Consider the following 17,342-nt stretch of genomic DNA (forward strand, 5'->3'; position numbering starts at 1 on the left):
TTAAATAGTTTTCAAAAATCTTTCAAACTGCAATCAGGAGGCAGATCGGTCCCAAACCGCTCAAGACTGACTGTTCAGCTTTAGGCGTTTTTAGCAAAGGGGAAAAAATAGCTTTTTTCCAGGTAATATGAACCATTGCTGTTGCGGTTATTTCAAATGTGGTTCAGAATTGGATTAGGAAGCTACCACCAAATTTAAAATATGAGGAGGACACGGGTCAAAAGGTCACCCTAATTTACCTTTAGAGAGTGCTTCCATTGAGTACTCAAGAGAGAAATTTTCAAAATCAGATAATTAAGAGTCCAAATCAGTGCTGACGTCGTCGGATTTGGATGTATCAGGACGAGAAAAATCACAGGTAAACTGTGAATACATGGTCTTAATTTTCTCATTGAAAACCTCTGATAAATCATTGCATAATTTAAACGGGGGACAACTTTTTTTCAAAAGCAGCAGGGGACGAAAAGAATTACAACGTTTTTTAAAGTTCACATGGGGCATTAGAGGCTGAGGGGATTTCTGCTGAGAAATAGTTGCCTTGTGCCTTACGTGAAGCATTGCGAAATTTACTTAGATCCAATTTATATCTAGGTTTGCATCAAAGTCATATGATTTGTGTTTCAAGAGATTTGCAAAAGCAGTTTTCTTCTCTCAATGCTGCCATAAACCAAGGAGCTGTAGGTTTAGCCCTTTTTGGAAGACAGTTTTTCACATGAGCAATACAATCTAAGGTGTCAATCAACCAGTTAAAAATTGTCTACATTGGAGTCTAAAATCCAGTAGTATTAGGCAAATGTGAAGAGAGGCGCTCTGAAAAGAGATGCTCAGAGACTTTTTGCCAGGCTCTAGAAGGTTTAGAAATGGTCACATTTGTTCCCTCCTTCAAACTAGCCTAAAAAAGAAAGAAACCAGGAAATGGCTTGACCAAATACATTCCCATGTAGGGCCAACCTGTAGGTTAGCAAGGATGAAGAAAATAAGATCCAAAGAGTGGCCTCATTTGTGGGGCAAAAGACCAACTGAACCAAAGTAATACTTTTCAGAAATTCTTTGAGTTGAACAGCTGCCTTACAATTGAGATCGTCCATATGTATGTAAAAATTACAAAGGACCATGAAACTGGCATAGTGGAGACAGAGCTGGGCTACCACATTGGTAAGAACCTGTAAGGAATCCTTGTAACAGTCTTGTGGCATTGAGAAGGCTTTGGCTCCACCCAGAGGAGTAGGTCTCTCTCACCTCATACTACTGGCTTCTTGATGCATCATGAGTGCTTGCATTACAAAGCGTGTTGTACCATTTTACCTCTGAAAAGTAAACTGACTTTCCACACACTCATATCTATATCTCATACATGCATTCTATACCCAAAACAATTATGTTATGTTTTTTCACTGCTCAGCCTAATTGTTTAGGTCGAAATCACACATGCTTGTACAAATGCATATTTAAACACACTTACGCGTAAAGGTGCTCAATACAGCTGCTTAAAACAAAAACAAAAATTGGCAAAGCCACCAGGCCTAGGCTTAATATGGTGATGCATTGAGACTGCACAAATACAGTTGGTATACATTAGCACATTACAGCCAGGCTAATTTGGTTTTGCCAATACTAGTTCTTGAAGGCTTGTATTACAAAGAAAAAAAAGAAAACAAAACAGAAGTCTTGTTTGGGCATTTCACATTACAATAAACTCCTTCGACTATCCTGATGATCACATACTGGGAAATGCTTGTGCAGCGTGATTGGACCTGAATCAACAATTATGCAGTGGGAGAGGTCATAATCAGCATAGTAATGATTATAACAATTTGTTTATTGAAGCATGTCTTACGCCAGTTTTGATTCTTCATAGCAGTATAAAAGATGTTACTATTCAAACATCTATTTTGGGGAATGAGCATTTACAATGCACCACAACCTACGCATGCAGATAAATCTCAAGAGTTACAAAGGCTGCATTTTTACAATAACATGCTTTTGGGAAAGTGGCATTAAACTCTGAAGTTCAACGCTTTCCCTACTGTTGCGCAGACTGGAGTTGGGATAGTAAATGAAGCCTCTCAAAAGTCCAACGCTTTCCCTAAAGCATGTCGTTGTAACAATATGCCTGGTAAAGGAGCATTCAAGCATTCATCATAATACCCACAATATAACAGCATGTGTGGTAAAAGCATGTGAGATTCCAACATACAACCTGATTTTGGTGCTATTTTTTCAACCTCATAAGTATGAAGTGCTAAGTTGTCTCTTGTAACAGGCTCAACATGTGAATAGTTTCTTTGGTGAGTTGGGCACCTGCATTACCTCTGGTTGCAAAAGAAAATCTGCAAACCATGGGTTCATAGACACACTCCCTTCAGGAGACAATGAGTCGTTCAAAGCTGGAAATCGGTTTTTATTTATTTTACGTAAGATATAGAACTGTGGCAAGCAATGTTCTGAAGTCAGAGTTAGGGTCAAGCTTTACTCTCGAACTATCTATTGGTTCTCAGGGAAATGTCAAGTACCATTAACATTAATTAGTAGGCCTCTCTTTACATCTCACGGTAATTCTCATGAGCACTATCGCATTCGAAGAATAGGCTGTTGTTCCATGATTTATTGATGGTTGTATCATAGCAAGAACTGCAATATTAGTTATTATAAATAATCTGAGATCTAGGTTTATTTTTACATCCAGCACAACAACCTTCCATAAGAAAAAAATACAATTACATCTGCAAATGGCACAGACATTTCAGAATATCAGATAACATTAGATAATTAAATGAGTCTACCCATTTCTTCCGAACGCACACACAATTGTCTCCTCGTTGTGGTCTTTTACATAAATATAGCTATTCCTTTATTCCTTTTGCTAATGCAAATGAAGCTACACTTTGAGTGAACGTTCAGTTTCAGAATTTTACAATTAGACCTAGTAGTACATAAGCTGATTCAGAAAATTCAATGCTAGTGCAAAAAGACTGGTCGTAAATTGTGACTTCATTTTGTGACCAGTGTAATTGAACATCTGCCCTGTACTTCTTTGCCAACAGAAGTACAGCAAGATTATGTAAACACTTGAACTCTGGAAAGAAGGGTGTCCTCCACGCTATTCTTTAGAATATAGATCTCAGCACAGAGCTGAGAGGTTGTTCCTTTATTCGAGGCCATGGGCCAAGCATTGGATAGCATGTTCTTCTGCCTGAAACCATTGAAGCTGAGAGGTTGTCAGTACTTTGCTGATCAGAGAGCATTGCCGTAGTCCATATTGCAGCTAATTTAAGAACCAGAGAAAATGTCTGGGAATGCATAACAAGCATGTAAGAGCTGGCAGAGCATTGTAACGGACTCTTGATCTACAACCACAATCTAGTACGGCTAATGTCTGTGTGCAAAAAAAAACCTGACAGTGTGTTCTACTGTAATGGCAAATGTAGTTTAAGAGGAGTTGGATAGAGGCATGGAAATACACTGGCCATTAAAGGACGATGATTCAACAAAGCAACATCTGTTTTGGCTGAATTGAGCTTTAGTTCACAATAGTTACAAATTCACAAACCAGCTCCAGGCAGTGCAACATAAAGATGAAACTTTATAACTTAGATAACAAATGTGTTGATACATTTGCATATCATTTGAAATGTTTAATCTCGGACTCCTGAGAGGTCCATGAGGGAACAATGATAGTTGAAAATCTCTGGAAAGCAGATTACAAGACTAGGGGACTGATTACGATGGCGGATTGACTTCTGTAAGGCAGCGGTCCCATATATGACATTACAATGCGCCCACCACCACGGCGGCCAAAAGTGCCATGTTTTTCATTGCGGCGGGAGCTGCTGGCTGTAGCACCCGCTGCAATGGAAAGAATGCAAGTTTTGCATTTCCCTCCACCAAGTGTAGGGAAATGTAGGGGGCAACATAGGTGCCTCCCAAACCCAAAATTCCTGGGGGCCATCCCCATCAGCCTTTCCATGGCAGATTAACCGCCACTGACCCCATCGTCATTATATTATGGCGGGTGGGAAATGGCCTCACAATGGCGGTGAACCCGCTACTGACAGCCTGTCGGTGGCGGATTCACCGCCACCATGATCACCCCCTAAATATGAACCATATAAAATGTTCCAAAAACAAGTATTCAATGAGATAGACAAGTCTTTGAGGAGCTTTGTTGTGTCCCAAATACGGTTCATTTGTGATATATGAATAGTGACTCGCCTATCTATACTTGTCAAAATAAACTGATGTAGCTAATTTTGATTTCATAGTATATAAACGTATTTGGTTGCAAATTATTCAGGAGCAAAAAGACATACATTATAAATTAGAAAAAAAACACTGTACCTTTCTTTTGGTCACCATGCCGAATTCTGCTGAAGTTTCATACAAATCTTCAATATCAGTAATAAAAGCTTAAAGCAAAATTGAAAAACGTTCAAAGGTTAAAAGTGCTTTCTTCTTCAATGAGAAATCAAATTAGCAGCAACCATTAGGTGCACTTAGGAGAACTTGCAACGAAGTTTTTAATACTGATAAAGGAATGCCTGCTTTCCCAATATCACATAGCTAAATTTATTTACCATGATGTTATGATGTCTATTCATTAAGAAAGCAATTTAGCCTTTAAAAAGTCAATCGCACAGCTAGTTAAAGCACATGTTAACAGTATGAAACAGATGTCATTTATAGTTACTTATTTTTTCTGGATCAATAAATTTGCATTTCAAAACTGATTTATTGTTGAAGATAAACTGATAAATGCCTTTTGATTGGCTTTAATATACACCAGTATGCTTCTGATATCTTTTAAGTAAAATCATCCACCATACGAGTATTCAAGACCTAGCCTAATAAGGAGAGCTATCACTTCTTCCATAGCTATATTCACATATTTATTTCATAAATGTTTTAATTTCATGTATATAAAACTAAAATCACATATATAAGATTCTGCTTTTCATTTCTATTGTGCTCAACTGATATGGCTATCCTTTTGTTTTTCACTTAAGCTTGAGTATTGTCAAGAGACTCCAGCTAGCTGACACTGCCACGATAGCCCCTGACTGGAGCTTGCCTTGCATACTACACCTTTTCCACCCTTGTACTTGAACGCCATCCCCAAGTGCTACACTGCTGCACGTGGCACACCGATGGTTTAAACTGAGTCTTTTGCAGTGCTTAACTTGTAAAGAATGTGTGCCAGGGCTCTTGTCAACAGGCCACTTCAGCTTGCACCACGCATTGCCCTGGTTATGCTGCCAGTGATAGTAACAACACAACAACTAACCATAACACTCCTTTAAGTGTGACAATTCAAACTATTTCCAGCCCCAAAACGAAAATGGTTTAGGCAGCAGGTAATAGTAATGTTTTATGTATTTGAATTAACAATTAACTGGTTTTGTGGGCATCTATAAATTAGCCAGACACCGCCACCTTGCAAACTGTCACAATTGTGTTTACAATTAAGTACTGGTGCGGAGCACCGGAAACCACCGGTTCAAATTAAACACTGCTTTTGCACACTAAGGCCAACCTAGCCATACGCCCCAGTGTTCCCGCTCATGGGCACCCCCAGAGGAGAGCGGATGGCCTCCGTGAGGGAGCTTTCTGCTTAGCACAAAGTAGATTTACACACACTAGGGGATCTTTCCTGCGACGGCTCTCTCTTGCCCTTTGAGACCCTTGTTGCAGATAATGGACACCCTCCTGGTCCTTTTCTACTTGTCAACTCTATATTTGGAGCACTAGATGCATGCTAGGGCGGTATGCAACAGGAACACCCAATACATCGCACAGTTCAATATCTCCATGTCATGGGCACAGGTCATCATCTGACGTGATGGCTTGCTGAACCATGGCGCATGCCTGCCACACTTCCATTGACTCCTTTGCGCCGACACTGGGAGGCAGCCCTGGGTCGCCCTTCTACTGATAAGGAGTAGGGTGCTATTCTAAAATACCCAGTGCTTCTTTCGAGCAACCCTCGTTTCAGCCTTATTCAGAATAACATACGCCACAGAGCTTATCTTACTCCTGATAAGATAAAACATTAATATCACCAAAATGATGCAGTCTCTCCCCTCTGCACTCTGCCTGATGCTGGCCTAGTGCAATTTCTCTGTGCCTGTCCCTTCCTTTTCCAAACTGTTTTTTTAAACGTTGAAATATTTGTCCAGTCAGCCGCCCTCAAAAAACCACTCAAACTAAAACCTCTCATAAACGCTTTACAAGCCATAGGACCCCTAGCAATGAGCACCAAAAGCACTTACATCCACACCAGACTTACACATAACTTCCTTTACCCGCCTAGCCAAAGTTGGTGCAGAAACAGCCTTCAAAGGCTTCCTGTAAGAGATAAACAACTGAGAACAGTCACACTCCCTTAATCTGATTGTTCTCAACTCATACTCTCTTATACAACGAACCACTCTCAAGCTAGTACGCCCCTCCAAAATAGGATAAAAAATAGTCCTAGACATAGTTTTCGTCCTTTTCCTCAAATCAAGACACACACCTTCCGGTTGATAACTTCTAGAATTCACATCTAAAGCCCTAATATCTGAAACCCTCCTAAAACAAACCAAACACAATAGCATAGCTAACTTCCAAGACAAAAACTTCAGATCCAAAGACGTATTTGCACCCCATCCGTCCAATTCCCTTAGAACAACCGAAACATCCCAGAGAACACCATACTTTGCCCTAAGAGGCAAATCTAACTGTACACTACTTTTAATCAACCATTTAACCAAAGCATGCTGTCCCACAGGTACACCATCCACTAAAACATGTCCAGACGAAATCGCAGACCTGCTTAAATTCACTGAATTATAGGCTAAACCATTTTTATACAGATCTGTTCCCAACCTCCACTAGAGGAGTTGGTACAGGATCCAAACCCCTCTCAACACACCAACCGCACCATTTTCTCCAAGCTGACTTGTAGACCCTTGTAGTTCCTGTAGACCATGAACCTGTGATGAGATCCGAAGCCTCCTTTGCTAACCCATGCAATTGCCAAACTCTCCTGAAATCAGCCAAGCCATAAGCCTCAACTGACCTGACACCACCAACTTGTGTGCATTCCCCTGTGCATCCAAAATTACCTTTTTGTTATTCTGCAACAAAACAGGATCCTCTATTAACGTCTGGGAACCACACCTGTGCCTGCCAAAATGTGGTCACCAGAACCATTTCCACCTTCTCTCTCCTTACTTTCATCAACACCCTCTGAATCATGGCGAATGGCGGAAAGGCATAAAGCCTCCCCACACTCCAGTCCTGAAAGAAAGCATCTATCCCCTTCGCTTACGGATCCGGTCTGCAGCTGTAAAACTCCATCAGCTGCATATTCAATCTGTCCACAAAAAATCCACTTTCAGAGGACCCCACCTCTGCTGTAACCTCTGGAAAATTCTCCTGTCCAATCTCCAATTGCTCACATCCCTCAGATACCTTGAATACCGATCCGCTTCTACGCTGCTCAACCCTTGAATATACTGGGCCTGAACCATAATCTCTTTCTCCAAACAGAACCTCCAAAACTCTTTTGCCAAATCCGCTAGCCCCCTCGATTGAGGACCCCCCAGTTGGTTCACATAACGCACTGCCAAAATGTTGTCCATCTTTAACAGAACACAACATTTCACTTAATTCTTCGTGAAACTCTTGACTAGAAATGAACCTGCCAGGAGCTCCAAACATTTTATGTGAAGCTCCCTTTCCTCCTTGGACCACTGTCCCCTAGTCGACATTGTGCCACACCATGCTCCCCAACCGTGAAGATTCACATCTGACTCTATCTCTATCTCCGGTACTTCTCCAAATATTGCTCTTCCATTCAACGCTTCCAGACTCATTAACCACCAATCAACTCCTCTTGAGTTTCCTGATTCATCCTCACTTTCTGTGAGTGTTTCGCCCCCTTTCTCAAATGAAAAGCCTTTGATCTCTGCAATGCCCTGTAATAAAGGGGAGCTGCAAAATCACCTGAATAGACGCTGATAAAAGACCCAGAAACCTTGCCATTTGTCGCAAAGTGATCCACTCCGCATTCTTCACCCTTTTCACCTCCTTCCGAATTTTCTTCACCTTCTCCATTGGTAATCTCAACACACATTCCAATGTCTGTATCTGTAAACCTAAAAACTGCATCAGTTGTTCGGGTCCCACACATGACTTCTCCCTGTTCACCTCAAAGCCCAGATCCTCCAGAAGTTTCATCGCAAATTCCATCTGCTCCAATGCCAAACTCCTTTCCTTGGCCATAATTAAAATATCATCCAATCAATCAATCAATCAATCAAGACATTTGTAAAGCGCACTACTTACCTATGAGGGTCTCAAGGCACTGGAGGGGGGGGATGCTGCTACTGCTCGAATAGCCAGGTCTTGAGGAGTCTTTTGAAGGGTAGCAGGTCCTGGGTCTGCCGTAGGATGGGGAGGGTGTTCCAGGTCTTGGCGGTGAGGTGAGAGAATGATCTGCCGCTGGAGGTCGTTCTTCGGATGCGGGGGACGGTGGCGAGGGCGAGGTGGGCGGAGCGGAGCTGGCGGTTGGGGGTGTAGAAGCTGAGTCATCTGTTGAGGTATGCTGGTCCGGTGTTGTGGAGTGCCTTGTGTGCGTGGGTGAGGAGCTTGAAGGTGATCCTCTTGTTGACGAGGGGCCAGTGCAGGTCTCTGAGGTGGGGTGTGATGTGGCTGCGGCGAGGGATGTCGAGGATCAGGCGAGCAGAGGCGCTTTGAATGCGCTGGAGTCGTTTCAGTAGTTTGGACGAGGTTCCTGCGTAGAGGGCGTTTCCGTAGTCCAACCAGCTGGTGACGAGGGCCTGGGTGACCGTTCTTCTTGTGTCGGTGGGGATCCACCTGTAGATCTTGCGAAGCATGCGGAGGGTATTGAAGCAGGAGGACGAGATGGCGTTGACCTGCTTTGTCATGGAGAGGGTGGAGTCGAGGATGAACCCTAGGTTGCGTGCATGGTCGGTGGGTGTTGGAGCTGTTCCCAGTGCGGTCGGCCACCAGGAGTCATCCCAGGCCAAGGGGGTGAGGCTGAGGATGAGGACTTCCGTCTTGTCCGAGTTTAGCTTCAGTTGGCTGTTCTTCATCCACTCAGCGACAGCTTTCATTCCTTCGTGGAGGTTGGTTTTGGCGGTAAGGGGGTCCTTGGTGAGGGAGAGGATTAGCTGGGTGTCGTCGGCGTAGGAGATGATGTTGAGGTCATGCAGTCGGGCGACGTGGGCGTGCGGTGCCATGTAGATGTTGAACAATGTTGGGCTGAGGGATGAGCCCTGGGGTACGCCGCAGATGATCTCGGTGGCTTCGGAGCGGAAAGGGGGGAGGCGGACGCTCTGGGTTCTGCCGAAGAGGAAGGTGGTGGTCCAGTCCAGGGCCTTGTCTTGGATCCCAGCATTGTGGAGGCGTGTGTGCAGGGTGCAGTGGCAGACGGTGTCGAAGGCGGCTGACAGGTCCAGGAGGATAAGGCCCGCGGTTTCTCCGTTGTCCAGCAGGACCCTGATGTCATTGGTGGCGGCGATGAGGGCAGTTTCGGTGCTGTGGTTGCTGCAGAACACGGACTGGCATGGGTCCAGGATGCTGTTCTCCTCGAGGTAGCGGGTCAATTGTCTGTTGACGGTCTTCTCGATGACCGCTGCCGGAAACGGGAGGAGGGAGTGGGCTGGACGTTCTTGAGGTCCTTGAGGTCAGCCATGGGTTTCTTGAGTAAGGCGTTGATCTCGGTGTGTTTCCATCTCTCCGGGAAGGTCGCCGTCTCGAAGGAGATGTTGATGGCTTTCCGAAGATGGGGTGAGATGGTGGTGCTGGCTTTGTTGAAGATATGGTGTGGGCATGGGTCTGATGGAGATCCGGAGTGGATGGTGCTCATGATTTTGATGGTGTCTTTGTCGTTTATGTTGGTCCAGGCGAGCAGGGGGTCGGTGCGGATGGTGGCCGTGGGGATGGGCGTCTCGGTGGTTGTCGAAGCGGTCGTGATGTTGAAGCTGTCATGGATGTCGGCGATCTTGTGGTGGAAGAAGGAGGCAAGGGAGTCGCACAGGTCTTGTGAAGGTGGGATGTCGTTGGTGTTGGAGCTGTGGTTTGAGAGTTCCTTCATGATGTTCAAGAGCTCTTTGCTGTTGTGTGCGTTGTTTTCTAAGCGGTCCTTGAAGAAGGCCCTCTTGGCGGATCTGATGAAGTGGTGGTACCTGCGGGTGGTGTTCTTGAGGGCTGCGTAGCTGTCCGGTGTCTGTTCACTGTGCCATTTACTCTTTAGCTTTCGGCAGGTTTGCTTGGAGGCCTGGAGGTCATCAGTGAACCAGCTGGCTTTCTTGTTGGTGTGTCTGTTGGAGGGTTTCTTGATCGGGGTAAGGGTGTTGGCGCAGTCGTCCATCCATTGTCTGAGGTTGCGGGCGGTGGTGTCGGGGCGGTGGGGTCGGCGGGTGGGCTCCGGGCGAGGGTGGTGATTAGCTGGTCTTTGGTGACTTTGCTCCAGCAGCAGCAGGGGATCTGTTGGGTGCAGTGGTGCGTGGTAGGTTTCCGGAAGGAGAAGTGGATGCAGCGATGGTCGGTCCAGTGGAGTTCGGTGGTGTGGGTGAAGGAGATGTTGGAGCTAGGTGAAGGAGATGTGGGAGCTCGCGGAGAAGATGGGGTCAAGCGTGTGACCGGCAGAGTGGGTGGCTGTTGTGACGAGTTGTCTGAGTCCGAGGTTGGTGAGGTTGATGATCAGGGAGGTGGAGTTGCGGTCGTTGTTGTTCTCGAGGTGGAAGTTCAGGTCCCCAAGAAGGATGTATTCTGTGGAGGCGAGGGCGTGTGTACAAATGAAGTCGGCGATGGAGTCGCTGAATTGTTGTTGGGGTCCTGGGGGTCTGTAGACGAGGGTTCCTCTGAGGGTGGTGTTGGGATCGGTGTGGATCTGGAAGTGCAGGTGTTCGGCGGTGCTGAGGGTGTCGTCTGTGTTGGTCGAGAGTGTTCCTGTGGACGATGGCGATTCCTCCTCCTACTCCGTTGGTGCGGTCTCTGCGAGTGATCTTGTAGCCGTCCGGGATGGCTATGGCAATGTCAGGTGCCAAGGAGGGGTTCATCCAGGTCTCCATCAGGGGAGGTTGAGTTGAGTAGGTCCCAGAGTTCAACGGCGTGTTTGCAGGCGGAGCGGGTGATGAGAAGGATGCATCTGAGGTGGTTGGGTTCCTTCCCGGTGGGTGGATTTGCAGGTCGGATGCTGGTGAAGCTGCAGCAGGTGAAGGGTCCTTGCATGCGTTTCGGGGCGGCCAGGAAGCAGGAGTGTGATCGTTCGATGTTGACTGCGTGGAGGGAGCTGGCATCGTAGCAGCGTCAGGTGTTGTGGTGTTCGCAAGGGCCAGGGGTTCTGGTGCTGGGCGAGGTCCTGGCGCGGACAGGCGCAGACGGTCTTGCCTTAGGCGCACCTTTGGCGCGCCAGCAGCACGCATGCGGCGCCTCGGCCGCACAGTGGCCGCCATATAAGGAGAGGTTGGAGGGAGGAGCAGCTGGGAGGCGGGAGCGGGGTGACGAATGGGCAGCAGGGGGGTGGGGCCGCAGGGGATGCAGTGGCGGGAACGGCGAGCAGGGAAACAGGCAAAAGGGGCACAGAAAAGGAGGGAACACGAGGGAAACAAAAAAGTACACAGGCAGTAGTCAAAATAAGATGCGGCAGAGCAATGAGACAGAGCGCAGAAAAAGAGGAGGGAAGATGAGGGAAACAAAAGTACACAGCAACAATCAAAAAGAGGTAGATAACACTGAGATAAGGCAGTGAAAAAGTAAGGCAGTTCCGGAAACTACCGAGGCGGAGGGGCCTCGAACCTGCAGCAGCGGCGGTGAAAGGCAGCAGGGGCACACAGACTTACTGGTGGAGCTGTGCGGTGAGGGGGAGCAACCTGCCTGTAGACAGGGTCAAGGGTCCAGATAAACAATTCATGGAATTCCCCTTGACCTCAGCCATGCTACTACTGGCCTCATTACCTTTGTAAAACACCAATGTCAACCCGAACGGGAGACTTTTGAACCTCCATCGCACTCCCTTCCATCTGAACTGAAGATAATCCCTTTGCTCCACACATACTGGAACAGTCAGATAAGCATCCTTCAAATGTAACTAGGTCAACTAATCCCCTTTCCTTAGCAAATCCCTTAACATATGAATTCCTTCCATTTTGAAAAGGTTGTAACACACCCAGTCGTTTAACTCGCTGAGATTTATTACAGGTCTCATACCCTTCTCCTTCTTTTCCACCAAAAACAAATTGCTTACAAAACACCCTGGAACCAATCTTGCAACCTCTATTGCCCCTTTCGCTTCCAATGCTTCTACTTCCTTTGTTACAAGTTCCTCCATTTCCTTTGAAAACCGTAAAACAGCGGGACATCTCCTCTGTACTGGCCCCTGTATAAAATCTATATGATACCTCTGGATCTTGATTTGTTTCCTTCCACCATGAAACAAACTGGGCTAGTCTGCGGCCCAATTTTACATGGATAGAAATAGGGTCTGCTAAACATCTTACCTGAAGCACCTCTTGTCCTTCTCTCTGCCCGCATTCCTCTTGTCCTGAACCTTTGTCTCTGAGGGTAGAAACTACCCTGTTCCATCCTCGTGAATCCATATCCATAATTCGTTCCATAGGGTCTGTAACCTCTACCTAAAGATCCCCTGGTAATCCCCTGACCACGGCCGGCCTGCATTCTCCCGGCCATTCCAAAAACTCTATGGATATCTTTTTGTGCTTTCTGTAACGAATTAAAAGTACCAACATACCTTGACATGTCTTCAACAAATTCATCTTCGAAGAGCAAACCCTCACTTTGCTCTCCAAATTCTTTGCTAGCCAGATCTGCTAACTTCGGATCAATTTTAAATAAGATGCTTTTTCGTCTCTCCACACACAGGGCTGCATTTGAGTTTCATAGAAGGCAAATCGCCCTCTGCACCCATTGACGCAATTCCACTATGTCAACACCTGTATTACTTGAATATGCTTCCTCACATAAATCAAAAATCATGGTGAGTGGCACAGGTAAGTCCAGTAGCCTATCTTGGCAACCCTTTAGACCCTTGTCCAGACCTCTTCTCGAATCTTTACCTGTCTTATCTAAAAATGCCATCATTTGTGGGTCTAATTCAGGCATATACGCCACCTTGCAATCCAAATTAGGCCTTGGACACTCAGATCTTAATCTCGTCCACACATTTTTGGGAATTTCCCTTCTAATCCAATACCTCAAATAATTTGCAACATGCTCCAGGAGTCCATTGAGGTGACAGAGAATGTTGAATCAGGAACGGATCAAACATCTCCTCACCCTGTGGATCAACAAAGCTCCTAGCTCTAACTTAATTTTCTTTTCTGTTACCTTCCTTCTCTTGTGCGGAATCTAATCCTCATCCAATTCATTAAAACTTGTAGAGCATGTCAGCTCCACATCTCCACTGGTAGAGGACGAATCTCAAGCCACAACACTGTGGCTTCTCTTTTGCGCCTTTATAGCATTATCCATTTTCTGAATCTTACGTTCAGCAACATAATCCAACCTCTTTATCTCCACATTCTTTCTCTTTTGAGTCCTTTTTACTCCTTTATTAGAACCACTGGCAACAGCCTCTACTTCCTCCGTTGTCCAAAACCTTTCTTCCTCAGTAGACCTCTTTCTACTCTCCTTAGCTTGTAAACCTCTCTAAACACTACTCTCAATCTTCTTGTCAATAGAAGCTGTCATTTTTCCAAACATCCTTTCCATGTATTACTACATTCTTTTGTCAAAACCTGTCCCTTCACTATTTTCCATTTCTTATATTTTATAAAATCTTTAAATTCTTTATACCACTAAACTCTCCTCAAAATGTCCTACCAACCATAACTTACTTTTCCACCTAAACACTCTTTAAGCCAATGTAACTCTCCCTGAACTCCATTTGACCTATTCCAATGAATCCATGTCAGAAACTGACAAACTTCTGTCAGTGTCTAACCAACGTATTCCTCCCAAAATATGGCCGTTCACTACTTAATGTAGCCTAAAACTGATGATCCCAATCAACAAAAATGGCAGCCATACATAACGTAAGTATGGCGGCTTACTCATTCCAAACCTGTTTCTCTATTTCCACCCCGAGCTCCAAAGCCAGGAGACGCAAGAGGGAACTGACACGCTCGAACAACCAATCTTCTTGCACGTACTACCGGCTCGAGCACTGCCCTGCAAACATAATCACCAGCATGCTCGTGCCTTCAAATTCAACCCGCCACAGTAAGAAAAACTTATTAAAAGGTTTAAATATGTAATTTAACTGCGCGCTAATTCGAAAACATGTTTTTCAATTACCATACTCGTTTGATTTCAAATTTCAATACACTCAATTAAAAATCAATTAACCTTTAATACGCTACGATATTTAACGCTGTCTCTCATATATATTTTAACCTTTCTTTTAAACTTTCACACACAAGCCAAACAATTCGCTCCCATTAAACAACATAATCTTTCATATCATTCATAACCCAGACATTTAAAAGTACATGAGACATGCATGCACTTATCTGTGCTTGAGAAGCAACAAAAGAGGAAGTTGGCTGCCTGTTCTGTGGATATATGCATGTTCAGTGGTCTAGAGTTTATAAGTGTTCTTAAGTGTTCTCATTTTAATTGTTGATGTTGCTGCTGTGTTTGAGGACAATAAAGGTATGTGCATAATATTGGCCTCCGGGCCTCTCCATAAAATTAACTATGTCACTCAAGAATAGCCAATATCACCATGGTTGGTTCCTGAGATTCCCACATTTCAATAGTTTATAGGGCTATGTACCTCTATGCCACCCACAACAGTCATCATATTTCGATTTAGCTCCTGAAAACAATATCTTTATTATTTGGGCAGAAGTCTGAGCATCAGATTGAACACAATCTTTTTTTTCACTATCTGATTTATTAAATTAAGCACTGCATTATAAGTACTTTTTTTTTTCGGTTATTGGAAAGGGACCAGATATGGAGTGAAGGCTGTTTTTATTCCCATAACCCCCATTCTCTACGAATATCAAAGATTGATGTGGTATGCCCATAAACATCAATGTATCTCAAATGCAACCTCTCCAACGAATACAATGTGAAATAGCAGCGATTCATAATCTGCAAAGAATAGAGTGAAATGCAGATGAATTTCTGATGAACATGCAATGCAGTCAGCCATCTGCAGAATTGGGCAGTTGGGGTGTGTTGTGGTCTATGTTCCCTACAGGGTGCACACCGAACATGCACAAAGAGAAACTTCCTCAAGTGCTCATTTAAAATGAGTGAATTGAAAGTTCCTCGTGGTGCACCCTGGCACACACACTCAGTGTGAGGTCTTAAAAGAAGTGTGGAAGCAGTCGGGACATTTTAGAGTAGAAACAAGTGGATTTTGTACGCGCTGCCTGCTCTCTTATTCATCTCTACAGGAAAGTAGCTTGGCTGTTAATTAGGATATGGGGAGACCAAGAATTCGCCACTAGGCAACGAGCCTTGTTTTGAGGCCTAGCTGTGGGCCAGTATATTTTTGAATCCAGGCATGTCTGTAAGCCTCCCTATCAGGACCACAACATACAGATCAAAGCTCCCCTTAACAAGCATTGATAATGCATTGGTTTCGCCTCTGTAATGAATAAAGAGCTGTTTTCATCAATCATGATCTGGGATAAGGTAAGAGCTCCCTGACAGACAAGGAGTAGAGAGGATGTGGTGCAGCAGAGCTGCTGACTCGAGAGCTGGGAATCCCAGTTCGAGTGTCGGTGGCGCCTCACAACATCCTGTGATTCTATGCAAATAACTTAATCTCTCCAGGGTGATAACTTGTTATATAAATGTGCTCAAGAGTAAAAGGCAAAACTTTATCAAAATATAGTTCCACCAAAGCTGATGTTAACACTATTTTGGAAGCGGAAAACCGATAAGAAAAGCAGATGAGGAACAATAATGGTAAATGTGGGAAAATATGCTAGTCAGTAGAAATGGAGGAAAGGTAAGTGGCACGCACAGGAGCCAATACGAAGCAAGGAAAGAGACGGGGTGGGATGTAAATCTCTGTCACGTTTATATTGAATGCAGCGCAAGCGCTTTGCAAGCAAAACCTACAAATGTGTGTATTTTCCTCAGCCTGGCCTTTCCAATCTTATGCAAAGAATGACGATGGGCCAGCCTGGTCGAGCACACCATGTGAGATCTTTGCCTCCTTGGGATCGATCATGGGATTGACTATGTATCATTTAGAGATGCCAGAAACTGCACTATGATGAGGTGGGGAGGCAGTCTGTTAGAGCATCAAAGCTCTTTTTTCATGTGAATAGGAGTTTATGTGGAGTTGGTCCACTGAAAACAGTAAGTGTTCCCTTCCACCTACTATATCCATGACATTTACATTGACATTGCAAGCAAACGCATTTTTTCTCATCAATATGTACACAATTTCAGGTCAGCAATGCAATCCCTGTTACATTTCACTTTTTTTGAGTTTGTGTTTTATTGTATATCCTAACCTGTTTCCTCAGAGTATTTTATTTTCCTAGATGTGTTTCTGTTATCTATTTTTTCATGCAGATTACGAATCTTGTACAGCGCATCATGCAAGGTGAGTTGCCTCCAAGTGTTTGGGTGAGCTCAGGGTATGATGGGGCAAGACAAGCGCTCCGAAATTGTGTCTGAAAGCACTGAGTTTCTCCAGGTGCATCTCACTGGGTTCTAATGGTGTTCAGAAAAAATGGTCATGCAATCTTTGGTCACTCTGCAGAGCACAGAGAGAGTGTCACATTTGTGCCATTTGGAATAACGATTATAGTGGAAAGGGTGTGAAAGGAACACACAGATGTTGAGCTATCGACAGTGAAGTATTAGATGTGGGAGGGTCAACAAACTAACAGTGCGAGCAGAGCCAAGGGCGTGTTTGACTCTAAGAGCTTGTGTACGAGCCAAGTCCTGAGAATGTGTGGCGTCTAAATTATTTAACAAATATGCAAAAATGTGAGAACGTTTATTCAAAATTAAAAAAAGGTATATGTCTTTAACATATAGAAGTGTTTTGCCGCGGTACATAAGGATATTTTACTTCATTGAAAAGGATTTAATGAAAGTGATAGTTTTTAAATAGAAACTTAGAAACATTCATGCCTCCTGCCATGACAACAATGCCATTAGTAATCTACTTGATAAATCAGTTGTCATGTGCACCTGATATATGGAATATAATCTTATAATAATGGAGCAACATTATAGTCTATTAAATCAAACAAAAGAGATGTTTTGTACAGCACACATCCTGAACTAACATATCTCAAGATGCTCTCATATAAAATATTGAAGAATAAAGGAGG

The 17,342-nt window shown here is 44.4% G+C and overlaps 1 protein-coding gene across 1 annotated transcript in view; it reads right to left on the reverse strand.

Moving 5' to 3' along the window:
- FAM227B (family with sequence similarity 227 member B) overlaps positions 1-17,342 on the reverse strand; it is a 3,353,280-nt gene that overhangs the window by 2,894,119 nt on the left and 441,819 nt on the right. The window contains exon 3 of the mRNA XM_085646151.1: positions 4,339-4,406. Within this exon, the coding sequence (XP_085502277.1) occupies positions 4,339-4,406 (68 nt within the window). The remainder of the gene's footprint in view (positions 1-4,338; positions 4,407-17,342) is intronic.

The sequence above is a fragment of the Triturus cristatus genome, chromosome 3_1 (assembly GCF_964204655.1).
Source record: "Triturus cristatus chromosome 3_1, aTriCri1.1, whole genome shotgun sequence".
Lineage (NCBI taxonomy): Eukaryota > Metazoa > Chordata > Amphibia > Caudata > Salamandridae > Triturus > Triturus cristatus.